At 35.5% G+C, this 15,985-nt stretch overlaps 3 protein-coding genes across 5 annotated transcripts; 2 read left to right on the top strand and 1 right to left on the bottom strand.

Moving 5' to 3' along the window:
- The first annotated feature begins 689 nt into the window (after positions 1 to 689).
- LOC145223388 (uncharacterized) lies at positions 690 to 7,612 on the top strand. 2 transcript variants are annotated; one of them, XM_080089810.1, is made up of 12 exons: positions 690 to 908; positions 1,623 to 1,703; positions 1,795 to 1,947; positions 2,191 to 2,282; positions 2,734 to 2,771; positions 3,131 to 3,166; positions 3,955 to 4,086; positions 4,163 to 4,279; positions 4,344 to 4,461; positions 4,584 to 4,867; positions 5,065 to 5,282; positions 5,351 to 7,612. In XM_080089810.1, exons 1-12 carry the CDS (start codon positions 837 to 839, stop codon positions 7,112 to 7,114), a joined length of 3,105 nt encoding a protein of 1,034 aa, XP_079945936.1. In that variant the 5' UTR covers positions 690 to 836; the 3' UTR covers positions 7,115 to 7,612. The 2 variants fall into 2 exon arrangements, with proteins under 2 accessions (XP_079945936.1, XP_079945937.1); XM_080089811.1 differs by lacking the exon at positions 3,131 to 3,166.
- Positions 7,613 to 8,012: 400 nt separating this feature from the next.
- On the bottom strand, positions 8,013 to 9,487 carry LOC145223389 (ferritin heavy chain-like). Its single transcript, XM_080089812.1, has 5 exons — positions 9,191 to 9,487; positions 9,019 to 9,114; positions 8,605 to 8,751; positions 8,373 to 8,498; positions 8,013 to 8,302 (listed from the first exon to the last, which is right to left on the bottom strand). Exons 1-5 carry the CDS (start codon positions 9,215 to 9,217, stop codon positions 8,162 to 8,164), a joined length of 537 nt encoding a protein of 178 aa, XP_079945938.1. The 5' UTR covers positions 9,218 to 9,487; the 3' UTR covers positions 8,013 to 8,161.
- A 1,176-nt stretch (positions 9,488 to 10,663) lies between these two features.
- Positions 10,664 to 15,179, top strand: LOC145225013 (uncharacterized). 2 transcript variants are annotated; one of them, XM_080091653.1, is made up of 14 exons: positions 10,664 to 10,906; positions 11,180 to 11,297; positions 11,457 to 11,638; positions 11,925 to 12,060; positions 12,191 to 12,385; positions 12,509 to 12,711; positions 12,774 to 12,849; positions 12,937 to 13,059; positions 13,301 to 13,458; positions 13,619 to 13,747; positions 13,846 to 13,987; positions 14,348 to 14,597; positions 14,665 to 14,707; positions 14,843 to 15,179. In XM_080091653.1, exons 1-14 carry the CDS (start codon positions 10,836 to 10,838, stop codon positions 14,898 to 14,900), a joined length of 1,884 nt encoding a protein of 627 aa, XP_079947779.1. In that variant the 5' UTR covers positions 10,664 to 10,835; the 3' UTR covers positions 14,901 to 15,179. The 2 variants fall into 2 exon arrangements, with proteins under 2 accessions (XP_079947779.1, XP_079947780.1); XM_080091654.1 differs by lacking the exons at positions 12,509 to 12,711; positions 12,774 to 12,849 and having other exon boundaries at positions 10,665 to 10,906.
- The last annotated feature ends 806 nt before the right edge of the window (positions 15,180 to 15,985 follow it).

The raw sequence follows: 15,985 nt of genomic DNA, 5'->3' as shown, positions 1-15,985 counted from the left end.
CTTATAAAATTTAAACCATTTACAAAAGTAACAAAAAATACCGAAAAAAAATAAAGAGATGACATCTATGACGTCATAATCATTGTTTTAACAGCTGCCTTTTTTGTTCAGTCATGCGTTTCACATCGAGAAGTTTGTCTGTGTGCCTCTGCTTGTGTTTAAAAAATGAAGCGTATTAGCCAACAAAATGTATTGTTAAACCATGCAACATTTGAAAACAAGGGTTTGGAATGAAGTTAGTTTTTTTAGTTAAGGTCAACAAGGTCTGGTACATTTTATTTTGTAGACGTGTGATCATGAAAGTATACGACGTCTAGCAGACGCTTGAAACAGAAATATAAAATAATCATGTTTTTTGTAACTTTAAAATTAGAGTTTTGCCTGTGCTTAAGGTATTTTGCAGAATAACTGTTAAAATAAGAACCCATCATTTAGTCAGTCAAGTTTAAAATGTTGTGTGTCTGGCTTGTGGTGTATTTAAAACTTGTTCGGTTTGTTTTTGTTATGATTGTTAAAAATACAAGATTTATTCCAACACTTGACTAAGGGTTTATCAAGGTCACCACTGAACAACGTTAATAAAAACCAGTCAAAATATGCAAAAATGCAAGTGCTACTGAGCCATTGTTATTCCCAAGGAACAAATTAACCAGATTAAACTGTTTTGGTTTCTTCCACATAACATGTGTTCAATTAAAATTAATGTTACAGTATGAGCAACATTTAAATTAAATGCTTGTTATAATTATTCCAGGCCAGGGGTTATTATTTTTGGTGTCCTCGTGACAAAGGTTACAGCTTGAAAGCTGTGTTAGTGGTTTGATTGATCCACAGTCATGAATAGAAGAAAACTTATTGATGCGAATGTGACTGAAACATTAAAAAGACGATATCCATCAAAGCACTATGTATGTTCCTTAAACATTTTTAAATACATTATTTATCATAAGAGTACATTAAGGTATTACACTAAGGGAAGCAAAAAATTGTCTGGCTCCTATCTAAACTGTATTAGCTCATTAGTGTTGTTTGCAGAAACGTTTAATCTCAAACACTGCTACATGCTGTGTGAACATCTTATTGTGGATGCAAGATTGAAAAAAATAAGTAAATTATTCACTGAGAGTATTTGAACTGAACAGTATCTGACCCTTCAACAGGCAACATGGTCATCGTCGATCACCATTTATTTAAGTCAATAACTAAGAAGGAAAGGTATTTTCCAAGTAACGAAATCTGACGATGAATTGTTTTGAATATATATATTTCGCCTCATGGCATCTTCAGTTCCTATAAAAACCACAAGATAAAACATGAATAAAAAAAAACACAAGCAAAAAAAGTGAAACGAAAATACTGAAATAAAAACAAAATACTGGAGACATCGCAATGTGCAATATGTTTTTACTTTTATTCTGTTTACTGGTGTTGTTTTGTGGTTTTTATAGGAACTGAAGATGCCATTAGGCGAAATTTATATATTCCAAGATATTCATCATCAGATTTTGTTGGTTGGAAAATACTTTCCATTCTTAGTTAGTAAATTATTCAAAAATACAGTTAAACAAGGCTTGAAAGTGTTTAATACCTTTGGCATCTGAATATATTTTAACTGTTTTTAGGTGTATGTTATTCAAGTGAATTGGGATGATGGAAGCAACACACTTATTTTTCGGAGATACAGTAAATTTTTTGACTTTCAAGTATGTGTGGATTATGTTTTTTTGTTAGTTTCTGTGCATTTACTTCCACTTGTGTATGAACTCCTTGCCAAAATAATGCAATGTTTTAAAGATTTCTCTTTTGGAAGCATTTCCTTTGGAAGGGGGACTAAAAGATCCATCAGCCCGGACAATTCCATTCTTACCAGGCAAAGTGCTTTTCAGAAGAAGTCATATTCGTGAGGTTGCCATGAAACGACTGAAACCAATTGATGAATACTGTCGGGTATGAAGTGATATGTTGCAATCCATCAGTAAAATACACTTCTATCTTCAGTGCTATACTTGAATGGGATTTTTATTGATCTAACTTGAAAGTTGAGTCACCCTAATTCATATTTGATTTTACGTGCGTGAGGTGACCTCTTTATCTAATTAATTTTTAATGATATTGATATTCTAACCCTATGGCTACCATTTGTTGGGCTTAAAGTTAATGTATATTACAGTTCACTTTTTTGTCACATAGGCACTGATCCAACTGCCTGCACACATTTCCCAAAGCAATTATGTGCTAGATTTCTTTGAAAGCAAGCCAGAAGACTTAAATCCACCCAAGGAGTAAGTATTACTTCCTGGTGGAAGCCAAATCGTATGACTGCTAACACCAATTCATCCATTTTTTGTGAGAAATATAGAAGTAAACCTTCTTTTTAAACCTAAATAATAGTCTAACATTTTTAGTCATGGTCATAGCTCAATTGATTTCTTATGTACGCACATATTACATACTTAAAGAAATGGTTAAGTAAATGAGTTCTCATGATTTAAGTACAATGTTAGTACTACCATAAAATGGCAATATGTAAGCTGTAGCTGCCAAGCATAATATCCAATTTTATAAAATAGAAATTTTGGCATGTCAAAAATCTAACATCCTTTTCATTTTATGTAATTATCGGTTTCCTCAAGGCAAGGGTATTTGTTTACCAGTGGGCTGAACTGTTGATCATAGTTCTGGGAAGTGCTGGTCATTCGATACCAGTATTTTAACAGATTATTTGTGTTACAGGGATACAACTAATAGGAAGAGGAGAAAGGATGATTCAGGTCAGTGTCCATTATCTAGATTTTCGTCTAGATAATCAGCACAAATACTTAGCATGAGTCATAAAACACTTACTTAAAAAGTCTTGGCTTATGGCCCCTGCTGTTCTGACCTGAATCACTTTTTTGGCAAACAAAAAAAATAAGCCTTTGAACTAAACCAACAACTTAGGTTTACTTTTAATTTTGTTACAGAAAAGTAGTTTACTTGATGTTACTTAGCCTGTTTTTTAAAGAGGTCCAATAGTAGTGGTTTGGGGTTTGTTAGGTGATAATATATACTGTATTTCAATAGTATTAGCTCTTGTGTTATTTCCAAATTTTGTACTCGAAATGCAAAAGATTGTGATTGTCCTTGCTAGTTAAACACAGGCGCATAAGACGAACAAAATCTCTTGGTAAGTTGTTTGAGCATGCTTGCTTGGATTTCATTGTGGAGTTAACAGAATGTGTCCTCACAGAATTTATTTATAAGTCTGTAACATGTGTATGCCAGCATGCTATTGATGTGTCTTAATAGGCTTCTGGCACAGACCTGTGCATCATATTTCTGTGCACTTCCTATAAGTATATCAACTAAAATCTGTCTCTACATTTCTTTAAAAAGACTAAGCTAGTTAAAAGCAAAGTTGTCATAGCACAATTACTAAATCAATTGGTAGATGAAGTAGATGAAAACTAAAACAACCCTAAAAGCTTTAATATTAAATATCCAGCTTTCCAAATCATATTGAAAACAATTCTAGATGGCAGCAATATGAAATAAAATACAATTGGCATCATTTAATATTTTCACATTGAAAGCTTTTGTGTCAGCATTGCAATAACTGATTAGCAAAAGTTCAGATAATTCAAGTGTTGTACATTGGGAGAAACTGGCTTGCATTTTATGCTAGTGTTGTCACTGTTAAACATACATGCCTGACATGTTGCATGGTAATAAAGTAAATGTTGTCTTTGTGACGGATGTACAAAGGGTTTTTTGTTGCTTCAAGCAAAAGCACTTAAAGTAAGAGGACATTTGTTTAGTTTGTTGTATTTGTTTTTGTCAATAACCTGTTTTGTCCCTCCTATGGTGCTTTTTGTTACTCTTAGCACAAAATGTTTACCCACACCACTCAAGTAATGCCATACGTAATTTAAACACCACTGCCCATGACACTTTCTTCAAATTATATTTTTGTAGATATCGGTGAAATATCTGGACCAATAGCCCTGGAACAGTATGTTGCTGTAGCTGATTATATGCGAACCCAACCCAAGGAACTAACAGTTGAATCTGGTCAATACTTGGAAGTAATCGAAAAACATGAAAATGGTATGGAACTTTTGAAAGCAATTTATTATGTGTCATAGTTTTGAAAGTTTGATGATTCATGTCACAAAATTTTAAGGTTGGTGGTTTGTAAGCGATGAAGAAGGTGAAAGAGGTTGGATTCCTGGGGTTTACCTGGAAAAAAGAGATGGAACACATGAAAATCTTATTACTAAAGAAGCAGCACCTGGAGAAGGTATATTCTATTATTATATAATTTCAGAAGTTTCAGACCTTGACAAATCATTTTATTTCTGTAGGAGAAAAGTACATTACCACTGCCAAGTTTGTGGCCAACAACCCGGATGAAATCAGCTTTGGATTAGGAGTATTGGTCGAAGTGCTACAGAAAAATCTTGAAGGGTGGTGGCACATCAGGTCAGTCTTGTGTCACAGCTTCGGTGTAGTGCAATGACTTGTAGGGTCATGAGTGCATGAAATCACAACAACTTCCTTGTCACATAGCTGTCAGAAATAGCAACAACCACTTCTGCTTGTAGTTACCAGGGAAAGCAAGGATGGGCGCCTGCTTCCTATTTGGACAAACCGGCTGATGTTGTGCTTCGACAATCAAACCGAAATGAGCATGGTGTGGAAATTATTTCATCTGTCCATGAACTCAAAGCACATCGCAGAAGTCTGCCTTCTGGCACTATTAATGCTGTTGTGCCATCACCATCATCTGTCCCTCCATCCCTTTCAAGTTCAGCCTCGTCAAGTCCCAAACGACAGTCAGTGGCAAACAGACGCAGCAAAGAATATCATTCTGCCTGTTTAAATTCTGGTATGTAATGTGGACTTATATCGTAAACAGCTGTTTGTAATTTTGCATATTAGAGATTTAACTTAGTTAAAAGATCATCTCACGCAATCGAATTTGTGGTGATGTTATTAAAAAAATTTCCACATAATAAAAAAAAACAATTTAGAACAGCTTGTTGTATAAATGTGTTTTTTTCTTACAAAATCTTTGTGTTACAGCTGCAGTGTTTTTAACCAACCCTTCTCAACTCCAGCCACCTCCAAAGCGGTCATCTGTAAAAAGAGGTTCAATTGTCCAAAAACCTCAGATTCCACCTCCATTGCCACCAACCTATAAACTGGCAGCACATGAACCTGTTTATGAATATGTTTCTAAAGCCCCCTTTGAAGCCAACATTCCTGATGGTTTGAGCTTTGATCAAAATGCCAAAATAGAGGTATGAGCTTGCATTAAGCATAAGATATGTCTAATGCACAGGGAAATTTACATGTTGTATTTTATTAGGTGATAGAAAAATCGCCAGGGGGATGGTGGTATATATCAATAAATGGATCAGAAGGTTGGGCACCCTCGTCATACATTGACAAGCAATACAAACAAAAGTCAACAAAACCTCCTGAGAGACCTAAACCACCCAAACCAGCCTGTCCTGCAAATGAACTCAACCACACTTCCACATCAATTGCACCTAAACGACCCCTAATGAAATCTCATTCAGCATCATCAACAGGTGATGTTGGAAAGGTTATTCCAGCTATGAGGCCATTGCCACCTTTGCCGGGTGTTGCAAAGACTGAAAACAAACCTGTAAAGCCACTAAACAATACCAAGCCCTCCACAGACCCTGGAACAGGAAATAATCCATCTGTGTCTGACAAATCCATCGGCGGTGCTAAAAAAACAATTGCAGTGCCAGCTGTTGCAGTGGCCAAATTTGGGTCTAGCAAGAACCAGCCTCAGGAAACCAGATCGGCAGCGGAAAAAGATTTGAGAAAGGCCCTACCGAATAGGAAGCCAGCAGTTGGTCTGCAATCCACTACTCCGCCTAAACGGCCATTAAAACCCCAGATTTCCAATGAAGTTGAGAAAATACCCACTACAGTTGGTGTCAAAAAGCAACCCATAAAACCTCCAGCACCAGCATTAGGAAAAAAGAAGCCTGTTGTTCATGCGAAAAGCTTTGGTGGAATACAGAATTCTGTTGCTACCAAAGCTTCGAAGATTGGTGCAGAACTAAATTTTAAAAGTGCACTAAAGCCATTAGAAAACAATGAAGGCATAGCACAACCTGCAAAAAGAGTAGGAAATCCTCCACCAAGACCTTCTATTCATAACCAGGCTAGATTAAAGCCAGATGTTTCCAAAACTCAAAAAACTATTCCCAAACAGCCAAGCACAAAGCCAGACGAATCAAAGACTGTAAATTCTGTTAGTTCATTAAGATCAAAATTCCAAAATGATTTAAAAGCTGGCGTTGTTCCTGCAAAACCAAAACCACCTATTTCACGTGCCAAGCCTGTCCCAAACAAACCCAAAAAGCCTACATTGCCTAGAGTTACAAATGGAAGATTTAATAACAACAGCAATGGCAATAATAACACTGAGACAAGTGAAAACACAATAATCGTTGCTCGAGTTGAGTCAAGTTATATCACACCTTCAGGTGATCTACCACCTTCTTTAAGAGGTTCACCTGATGGGCAAGTTGATGATTGCATTATTGATGAGAAAAAAGACAATAGCTGTAGCTCAACTAAGGGGGGCTCTGTAACTGAAGATAGCACATGTCTATGCAAATATGTTGCTATGGCAGATTTTGCACCACAAGATACTGGAGAATTAGGGTTTTGCAAAGGTGCAGTTGGAATGTTACTTGAAAAAGCAAAATCAGATTGGTGGTACATGCAAATTGAAGATCAAAGTGGTTGGGTACCATCTGGGTTTTTTGAACCTGATTCCAGCTGCAGCTCTGAATCCAATTCCTATGAGAAAGAGGATACTGCTTCAAGATCGGTAAATGTGGAAGATTTAGATACTGTGTACAGTGAAATAGATGATCCTGGCAATGGCTTGAAAAGCACAAGATGTGTTGTTTTGTGTGAATATGAAGCAGGTGAGGAAGGCACGCTTACTGTCGGGGCTGGGGATGTCCTGGAAGTAATAGAACAAACAGATACTTGTTGGTGGTTTGTTTCTGTTGTGTTTTCAAGTCGCAACCAACAGGGCCAGGAGGGTTGGGTTCCATTTGATCACCTGCAGGTGCTTTAGCCCATTGCTTATGCTTCATCTGTTTTAATTTATCATTGCATTTAGTAACAAACACTGTAAAAACGCTTTATGTCAACATAACTTACTAAGGTTTTTGTCCAGAAAAGTATAAAATATTGTTGTGTGGCATTTTTTTGTAACCAAACCATGCACTGTAAAATTGCCATCACAGCTTTGCTATTTTTTCAATGAACATACATATGTTAATCTCAGCATGTTGTTCTTTTAATCAGCATCTAAGATGATATTTTCACAGTCAATAACAACATTTTTTGGGGTTGGTGCTGTTTTTTTTATTACACAGTCTAGTGTGTACATATTTTTTATGTTATTGTTACATCTTACCTTGTTCTTCAAACTTGTTTATTCATGTGCAAATATTATTTTCCTATCTCTGCAATTATGTTTTCAGTGTTTCTAAGCTGCCTTATTTGTTGTTAAATTGTGCACTGAACTTTATTGCTGGTGATCCTAAAACAATAAATCCCATGTCCTGAAGGTTTGTTTATCATACATAAGATTGCAACAGCATTGACAAAAAAAGGGAAGACTGGGAAAACTTCAACCAGAGATTGTTATTGTCAGCATTTTTTTGTATTTAAGACGCTAGTTTATTGTGTCCAGTAGCACATTTTTCACTGAAGTGTACATTGAAATAAATCATAAAAACCTTGCCATCAACCATATAAATTAATCAACATATTTTCCAGGTCATATAGAAAAAAAGCTACAGAAAGAGCACCCTAGTACTAACACTAGTTTTCCTACAATTGTTGAAAATAATATTATATAAGAATCAAAAAATGATTTTTAAGAGGTAAACAAAGAACCTCCTCTGTTCTGATGTTTTTCTTTAAAAGTGTAAGACCTGACTTTCATTTAAAAGCAACAACAAACATGAGCTTTTGGATTTGATTTATTTAAAATTGAACTGCAATTTGATGACCAGGAAAAGTATACATTGTAAACCGTAATGAAAGCAAATGAAGAAGATTATAAGATACTACAAGATTATACTGAAATGATGGCATGATGGTCTTCCCAAGTTCAAGCCTCAAGGAAATGCTTGTCGAACATGTATTCACCCAAGCCAGTACCAACCCTTTTCAAGTTGGTAATGTAATCCTTCAAAGTCTTGATGGCTTCAACTTGCTCATGCAAGAAATTGGCCTCAATGAAGTCTTGAAACTGAAATAAATATACAAGATACAAATACTCAAAACAAACATTTTCCACATATTTGTGTTTTGTTTTTTACCTCAGGGTCTCCATTGGCAGTTTCATGCAGAGCCAACAGGCTTTTGTTGACATTCACCTCAAGAGCAAGGGCACATTGCATTGCCTTCAGTACAGTGAAGCTGGCAGGATCAAATGCACCAGGGGGCTAAACAAAACATACAAATAACATAAATATACACAGTAATTTGCAAGTTATTCAATGTATTTTGCATTAATACACTACATGTATGAGAAATAAGACATGTACAAACCTTAATTTGGAAATAAGAGGTTGTCCCACCCCTTTGGTTGTGAAACTTGACAAACTTATTAGCATGTTCCCTTTCTTCTTCTGCACATTGCAAGAAGTACTTGGCAACATTCTTTAGGGCCACATCATCACGATCAAAAAAGTGTCCCTAAAAGCAATGAAAATATACATGTTACACATCAGTCGTAAGTTTCGTATCTATCAATAGCTTTTTTACACATCACAAGAATAAATTTTTGTACATACAGCTAAACAAGTTATTGGTATAGCTTTTTACACATCATAAGAATAATTTTTTATACACACAGCTAAACAAGTTATTGGTATACAACTGAACAGTAAGCACTGTTTCAAAATTTGATCTTCGCTTATGGTAGCATGCCATCACTTCTAACAATGAATAAATGTAACATACCATTCCCATGTACATGTAGGAAGCATACAACTCCAAATTGACCTGATTGTTAAGTCCTTCTTCGCATTCTTTCATCCATACTCCAGCATTGTTGCCCTTAAGCCACAAAAAGTAATTCAATTTCGTGCGACAAGTTATTATTTTAGAAATCTACTTTAAGAACAAAACTTACCGATGGTGATGAACTCTGTTCTGCCATATTTCAGAATATGTTTGTAGAGCACTCAAAACGAAAAGATTGCACTTCTTTTGATTAAAACTTCACAGTAAAAGCAAAAATTGTCAGGTAGAGATCCGTTCGTTCACTGACGACCCAAGAACCCTACGATTGACACGACAAGCTAGCAAAGTATGACGTGAAAGTACGCTGAACGCCTCGTAAATACGAAACAGAATTGTTGTTTTCGACCAAACGCGGCTTTTCCAGCATACACTACATACGCCCTTCTGTTTGCGAGCAATAGTAACGTATTCTTAGGGAGTGTAGTAAGATAGTGGTAATATCCATACGTCACTATAAATCACATGATGTGGCGAAACACTCGGGTATTCTAATCAGAACGTTACACTCCCCAGCATTTGCTTGCGACATTAACGTACCAGTGAGGGAGGTTGTAACGTTAAACAGAAGAATGATGAGTATTGCCAAACATGACAAAGCAATTTTTGCAACCACACGGCGGAAATATTAATTCAAGTTACGCAACAAACAAACTCCAATGCGCAGGCCAAGCAAAATAAATTTACACTTGCATTAATTCAAGTTTGTAATCGATCTCCACGTTCAAGGTGAACAATTTCTCTAAAACACACAATCAAGTCACGTAACGTTTTCAAACTACTATTCTTATCACATGTCATGGAGCAACTGTTATATTTATTTATCGTTACAGTACATAATTCCATGTCAGGGTGTTGTAGGCACAAAACTTTTTGAATCTATGGAAGCGATAAAATGCTGGTGGAGCTTGTACCGCATTTTCCTTTGTGATGTGTTCACGCACGAGTTTCACAATCTCTTTGGTCGGCATCTACATTCTACATCAACAACACGTCATCTGCGATAAGTTTACCACAAAAACTGGTTTTTCCTTTTGATTTAAGATCACATAATTGAGTTGAGTTTATTTCGCTTGGTGAGAGGAATCATAACGACACAACACCACTAGAACAATTAACAAGTCGGAAATAGCTGGTATGATGACTGAACGCGCTGCAGTCACACACAAGAATCCAACAAAAGGCGATATAAAAGTGCATGTGTTGCCAACAAACTAAAAAACATTTGACCTTGCGTATAAAACAAAAACTAAAAAATAAATTTAAACCTAATTATGTTAAAAATTAACAAAACTTGCAGTTCCAAGGTTTGTTTGTGACGTAACCACAATAATTGATCAAGTTACTTTGACATGCCCGATGAAAGTTTTGTTAAGTCTCACTAAGTTCGCAAAACTGACAGAGTAATTTTAACCTCATTAGTTATTTAGGAAACAAAACACATATTAGTATTACATTGTATATGTTTTCACTTTTTTGTGCTTCTCAATTGCTAAAAAATACGTTGTTAAAAAGTGGCCACTGTAAACTGTGCCCCTACATGCGATGGTAAAGTTTCGTGTATAGCGTTGGTTTGTTAGCAACGTTTGCTGTGAAGTCTTTTGTTACGTTTATTGAAGTTTTTTAGGTTTTTAGTCTTTAAAACTGTTTAGTTTTTCTACACTGATCTTTGTATTGCTTCAAAGCAGATTTGTTGAAGCTCACATATATAGCGAATATTTTTTTGTGGTTCAAAAACAAACGTAACACAAAAAAACATGGTGAGAAGGAAAAATGAGAACGCTCCTCTCTTGTTGGATGACTTGTCTCCGAACAGTATAATGAACAGGTAAAGGCCAAAATCCGTCCCAATGTAGTTAATTATGACTGTATGTGGTTGTTAGGTAGTAAACTGATGTAAATTCAAAGTTTAAAGATTATTATAATACTTGTACAAAGCATAAAAATATATGTTTCTGGATTTAGAGTAAACCTTCTTTATTTACCTACCGTACCTTATAATATTACTCATAAAACATAAAAAGTAAGGTATGTGTCAACAAATATGTATGTTGTATGTGTATGATGATTAGGTGGTTGAGCATAAAAAACTTATTTTTAGGAGCGTAAATTCTGTGCACATGACAGAAAATCCTGATGTGAAAAACATCCGTCATCGGTCTAATGCAACAAGAATCATGATTTTGGATATTGTGCTGATAATTTTGGAGTATTTGCAGGTATGGACTACTTAATGTTTACCGTAAATGTGCTTAGGTCGACTCAGGTATTTTGTCAATTAGTGACAAAAATATGTTCTGGGTTCTTTTATGATTGATTTTATCTTTAAACTGGTACTTTTTTTTTTTTTAACATTAATGGCGTGATTTTTTCTCCAGTATTTTGCTTTACTGCAATCATTGTCACTGCGATGGCCATGGCCACTAACTTGGGTCAGGTCTCTTTCATTTCTTTTTATTTTCAACTTGGATATTTGGGAACTTGCCAAAGTGAGCAGTGGAAGCTACACAGGAGCAAGAGAGGCATTTGTTCCAAGTGAAGATATTCCAATTGATTACAGGTTAACTTTAATCTTGTTTTTGTTAAAGTACGGTGGTTGAACAATCGCCTTGTGAATTGTGATGTCAGGCCATTACTGCAATACAGATGCAGTGCAACATATTTTATCAGAACAAACTGCATATCTTATACTAAACCAAAATCAAATTTGTTTTGATAGTTAATTTCGATAATGATCAATACATAACTACTGGTAACATAAAAAATTTGTATGCAATGGAAACAAACTGCATTTTTTAGGTACTATAAACAAATCACACCTTTGCTGATGATGTCTTTGTTTATAGGGCAATGTTGCTGGTTTGGTTGCTTGTACTGATTTTGCTTACATGTATATTTGCTTATCTGAGATGGAAATTCATGCAACAACTTTACAGCAGGGCACTTGCTATTCTAATGCATGTCCTTATTATTACAATGCAGGTAATTTCCCTGTTATGCCAAATATACTTTTTTACAGTTATATTCTAAAAAATGAGCCTGAATGTCAGACAAATCACACTGTAGTTGAATATGAATATTTGCTGCCAACAATAAAACTTTCTGTTTTAAGGTTTTAGCAATGCCTATAGGCATCCAAATTGGTAAAATATTTTGGTGTGCGCCATCATCAAACTCAATGGATGTTGCAAACACAGTTGTGTGCTGGCAAGGGGAACACATTGCATATATCCTTATTGGACTCTTAGTGGCCATTGCTGTGTTCATCCTGTATCCAATCTGGCTAATTCGTTCCATAAGATTTGAGGTAAAAATACACCAAGCATTTCACTTTATAAGTTTAATTAGGCTATTATAATTAGCCATTAGACTTACGAAGAGATCTGTGTATTGTGTTCTATTTGCATAGATTATAGATATTTTAATTTAGGTGATAAGTTCAAATGCAAGAAAACATGAAGGATATCTACAATTAAAACATTGTGAATATGTATTTGATCTTGACACATCATGGATTGATCGACAGTTTCTAAGCTTTGGCAGTTTCAGACGATTCTGGATTTATCACAAACCTATCAACCACATTTTTAAACTGATTGTCTTGTGCTTTTATGCTGGACTTTTTAACGATCGGTAAAGATTTTACTGCCATGACAACTTAATGTCCAGGACAAATAAATATTTTTGTAATGTAGGCTGGTACAAGCTTCTCTGATTTTTGCATCATTGCTCATAATGTTAGTGATGTGCATGATACGAATTCCTTTTCGGGTAAGCAAAGCTCAACTTAATAACAATATAAGTTTTCATTACAAAATAGTACAGGCAAGTATTGAATTTACTTTTTTGTTTGTTCAGGTGACAAGTTTCAACATTCCTTTGCTGTGGAGCTGGTTATGCCTGTGCTGTAACTCAGTAATTGGAGCAATGCAAAACATTCCTGAAATCCAAAGTGCCTTTCTTTTACCAAGCTATATAGAGGTTAGTTGAGTTGAGTTTATTTTGCTTGGTGTAAGAAAACATAACGACACAATAGCACTAAAAAACAATCATCAAGCCGGAAATAGCAGTGCAACGTCAAAACGTTATGGAGCGCAAAACAGTGGGCACAATTGGTGTGATACAAAAATGCGCTGCAGCTACACCACAGTGTTATAAAACTATTTATGAAAGTTGTCTAATTTATTTGTGTGGACAGGAATAAAGCCATGTACAATTTTAGGGCGAACTTATTCTTATTAATGTGTCATGGCTTGTTGGAATGGCATTGTTTGTGGTTTACTTTGTACTGAGATTAAAAGGAATAATATGTGCAAACGTACCACTTTGGCCAAGCATGTTGCATCATGGCATGGATGGACTAAACAAAAACACTAGAAGGTATGTTGCAGTTTTGTGCCTTTTTTCCTGTCTTGTAAGTGTAACTTTGTTCTGGCCCTACTTTGTTTTCACCACTTTGTGCTAAATAACCCCATTTTAGTTTTTTAGTCACTTTTGATATTTTTGCATTGTCCGATGTATAATGGATGTCTTTTTTCAGGTATATGGTAGCAGCTATAAATGGCAAAAGTGCAGTAAAACAGGCACTGAACTGTCCTGCATTGTTAGCACCAGTTCACTTACTAGCACATCACATACAAGTGGTGAATGCCTTGGCATGTGAATCTGAGTAAGTTTACAAAGTTTTCTAATATGAAATTATTTGCCCTAACTATATTAAGTTGTAACTTAGTGGTAAACTATAAATAATATTGAACTGCCCATTAGATATATTGATGATCCTCTACACTCCACCCTTCGTGATGCCCTTGATGATCTCATTGACCTGCACAGCAAACTGGTCCCACAATCAATATTTACAGAATCTCTAAAAATGAATGTTCAATCCACTGTAACTGATCTTATGGAGGTTTGTGAAGATATTTGGTGCAGTATATAGGATTATGTTAATTGTTGGTCCATGAAGGGGACAGATATTGTTTTTGTCCTTAGAATCTAACAATAACCACAACGTTTGTTTTCTGTAAATCCGCTCAAACATGCATGTGGGGACTCATTCGTTTTGCAAAAACAATCATATGTGTAGATCAAATGATGTGTATAGTAAATTGGTAAATAGGATATAGAATATATAAAATGGAAGTATATTAGAAAGCCACCTTTCTAGTTAAATATTAGGCAAAAAGTTATGAGTAATAAAACTTTAAAGAATAAAGTTAATAAACTCATCAAATCATCACATATGTTCTGACTCATTTTTTGCTAACAGGTTTTACCAGCATTTACGAAGAGACTACGGCAACGACAATTTGACATGATTCTCGTTCCACCAGTTCGTCGGAGACTTCTACTAAAAATGTTTGCCATATCATGTTTTATGCGAGGTCGTCAACAACAACCAGCTCACGAACCAGGAGTGAGAAAATTGTGGACAGCTCCCGACAGTCGACACTTAATATACGATGAAGGATTTCATGAAGATACTGAAGAGGAAAGCATCATAGATGTTGATAATATTGGTAAATAGATTTTATGTTAAATGTTGTGTGCTGATTTTGAGCATGTAATGACTGTGATTTTTTCCAGAAATTATTGAAGCAGATGAAAGGATGACTGTATCACATCACAGGTGATATATACATAAAATGTGTTAATCCACTTAGTGTGGTAGTAGTGTTGATGTAGAAACATGTGCACAACATGAAACAGTGGCAAATAGCCACAAAATACAAATGGCTTTTTTCAATGTTTCGTTTTTTGGTAGCTTTGGAACCTTCAACTTCCCTGCAGAAGTACCGGGACCATCTACTACAGATGTTTGAATTTAGCACAGGAAGTTCTACGGCCATGAGACTTCCGAATTTATCTTTTGTTGCACTTAAAGTTGCGTAGTTTTTTAAGCGACCACTGCATTTGCTGTTTTTAGTTCACCTTTCTGTTTGCTGTTCGTCATAGTGCAGTAGATGAAAATCATGTTTGTGATATGTATTTACTGACTGTGATTTTTTGACACACTCATTTTTATGTCAACATATTTGTCACTGTATAATTATCACTGTATAATATCTATTCACTACACAATAAAAATTTCATGAAAAATATTAAGTTTACAGCAGATATTATTGGTTATAAAATCAGACTTGGGCAGACTTACAGCTGTATCAAAAGGACAGATGCTTATAGCGATAGGCATATATCACGATCAGCATGTATTAAACTGGTTTGCGTTTTGGCAAATAAGAATATTCAAAGGTATTAGCTGCAGTACATCAAGTGTACAGTTTATTGCTGGCTTGTTGGTGTCGTCTAAACTCCAAAGAGGAGTTTATCGACCGACCATTTCAAAAATTTAAATATTGGTAACATAAGCACATCTTAACTAGTGATGCACCGAACCCGACTAAAAAAGTTCGGGCCGAAACCGAATATTCGGCCATGAGGCCGAATAGTTTCGGCCGAATCAAGCCGAACCTAAAATCTCTGTTTCAATGGATGTTTTCAACTGAACCTCGTGTTGTTGATGCGAGTGAAGTGAATTATGACAAATCAAAATAGCTTTCACAATGCGTGAGCTTTTCTAAACATCAAATATTTTGCAGAGAACGTGGCTCGTATTTTATCGATACAACAAATAGATAATTTATCATGTTTCGTATGGACAAAAGTGAAATTTAAGGCCTTAATTCCATGCAATAAAAAAGTTCGGTTTCGGCCGAATTTTCAAAAAAGTTCGGGCCGAAACCGAAACATTGGAAAACAACGGATTCGGCCGAAATGTTTCGGCCAACCGAAACTTCGGTGCATCACTAATCTTAACTATACAACGAAGTTAACGCTTGACCTGAAATTTTTCCCTAAACAAATAAATTCTCGGTTTGAAAGGCCACTAGGTGGTTTGTAAGTAACG

This window comes from Phallusia mammillata, chromosome 4, assembly GCF_965637545.1.
Source record: "Phallusia mammillata chromosome 4, kaPhaMamm4.hap1.1, whole genome shotgun sequence".
In the NCBI taxonomy this organism is placed as follows: Eukaryota; Metazoa; Chordata; class Ascidiacea; order Phlebobranchia; family Ascidiidae; genus Phallusia; species Phallusia mammillata.
This window is presented reverse-complemented; position numbering and strand designations above follow the sequence as displayed.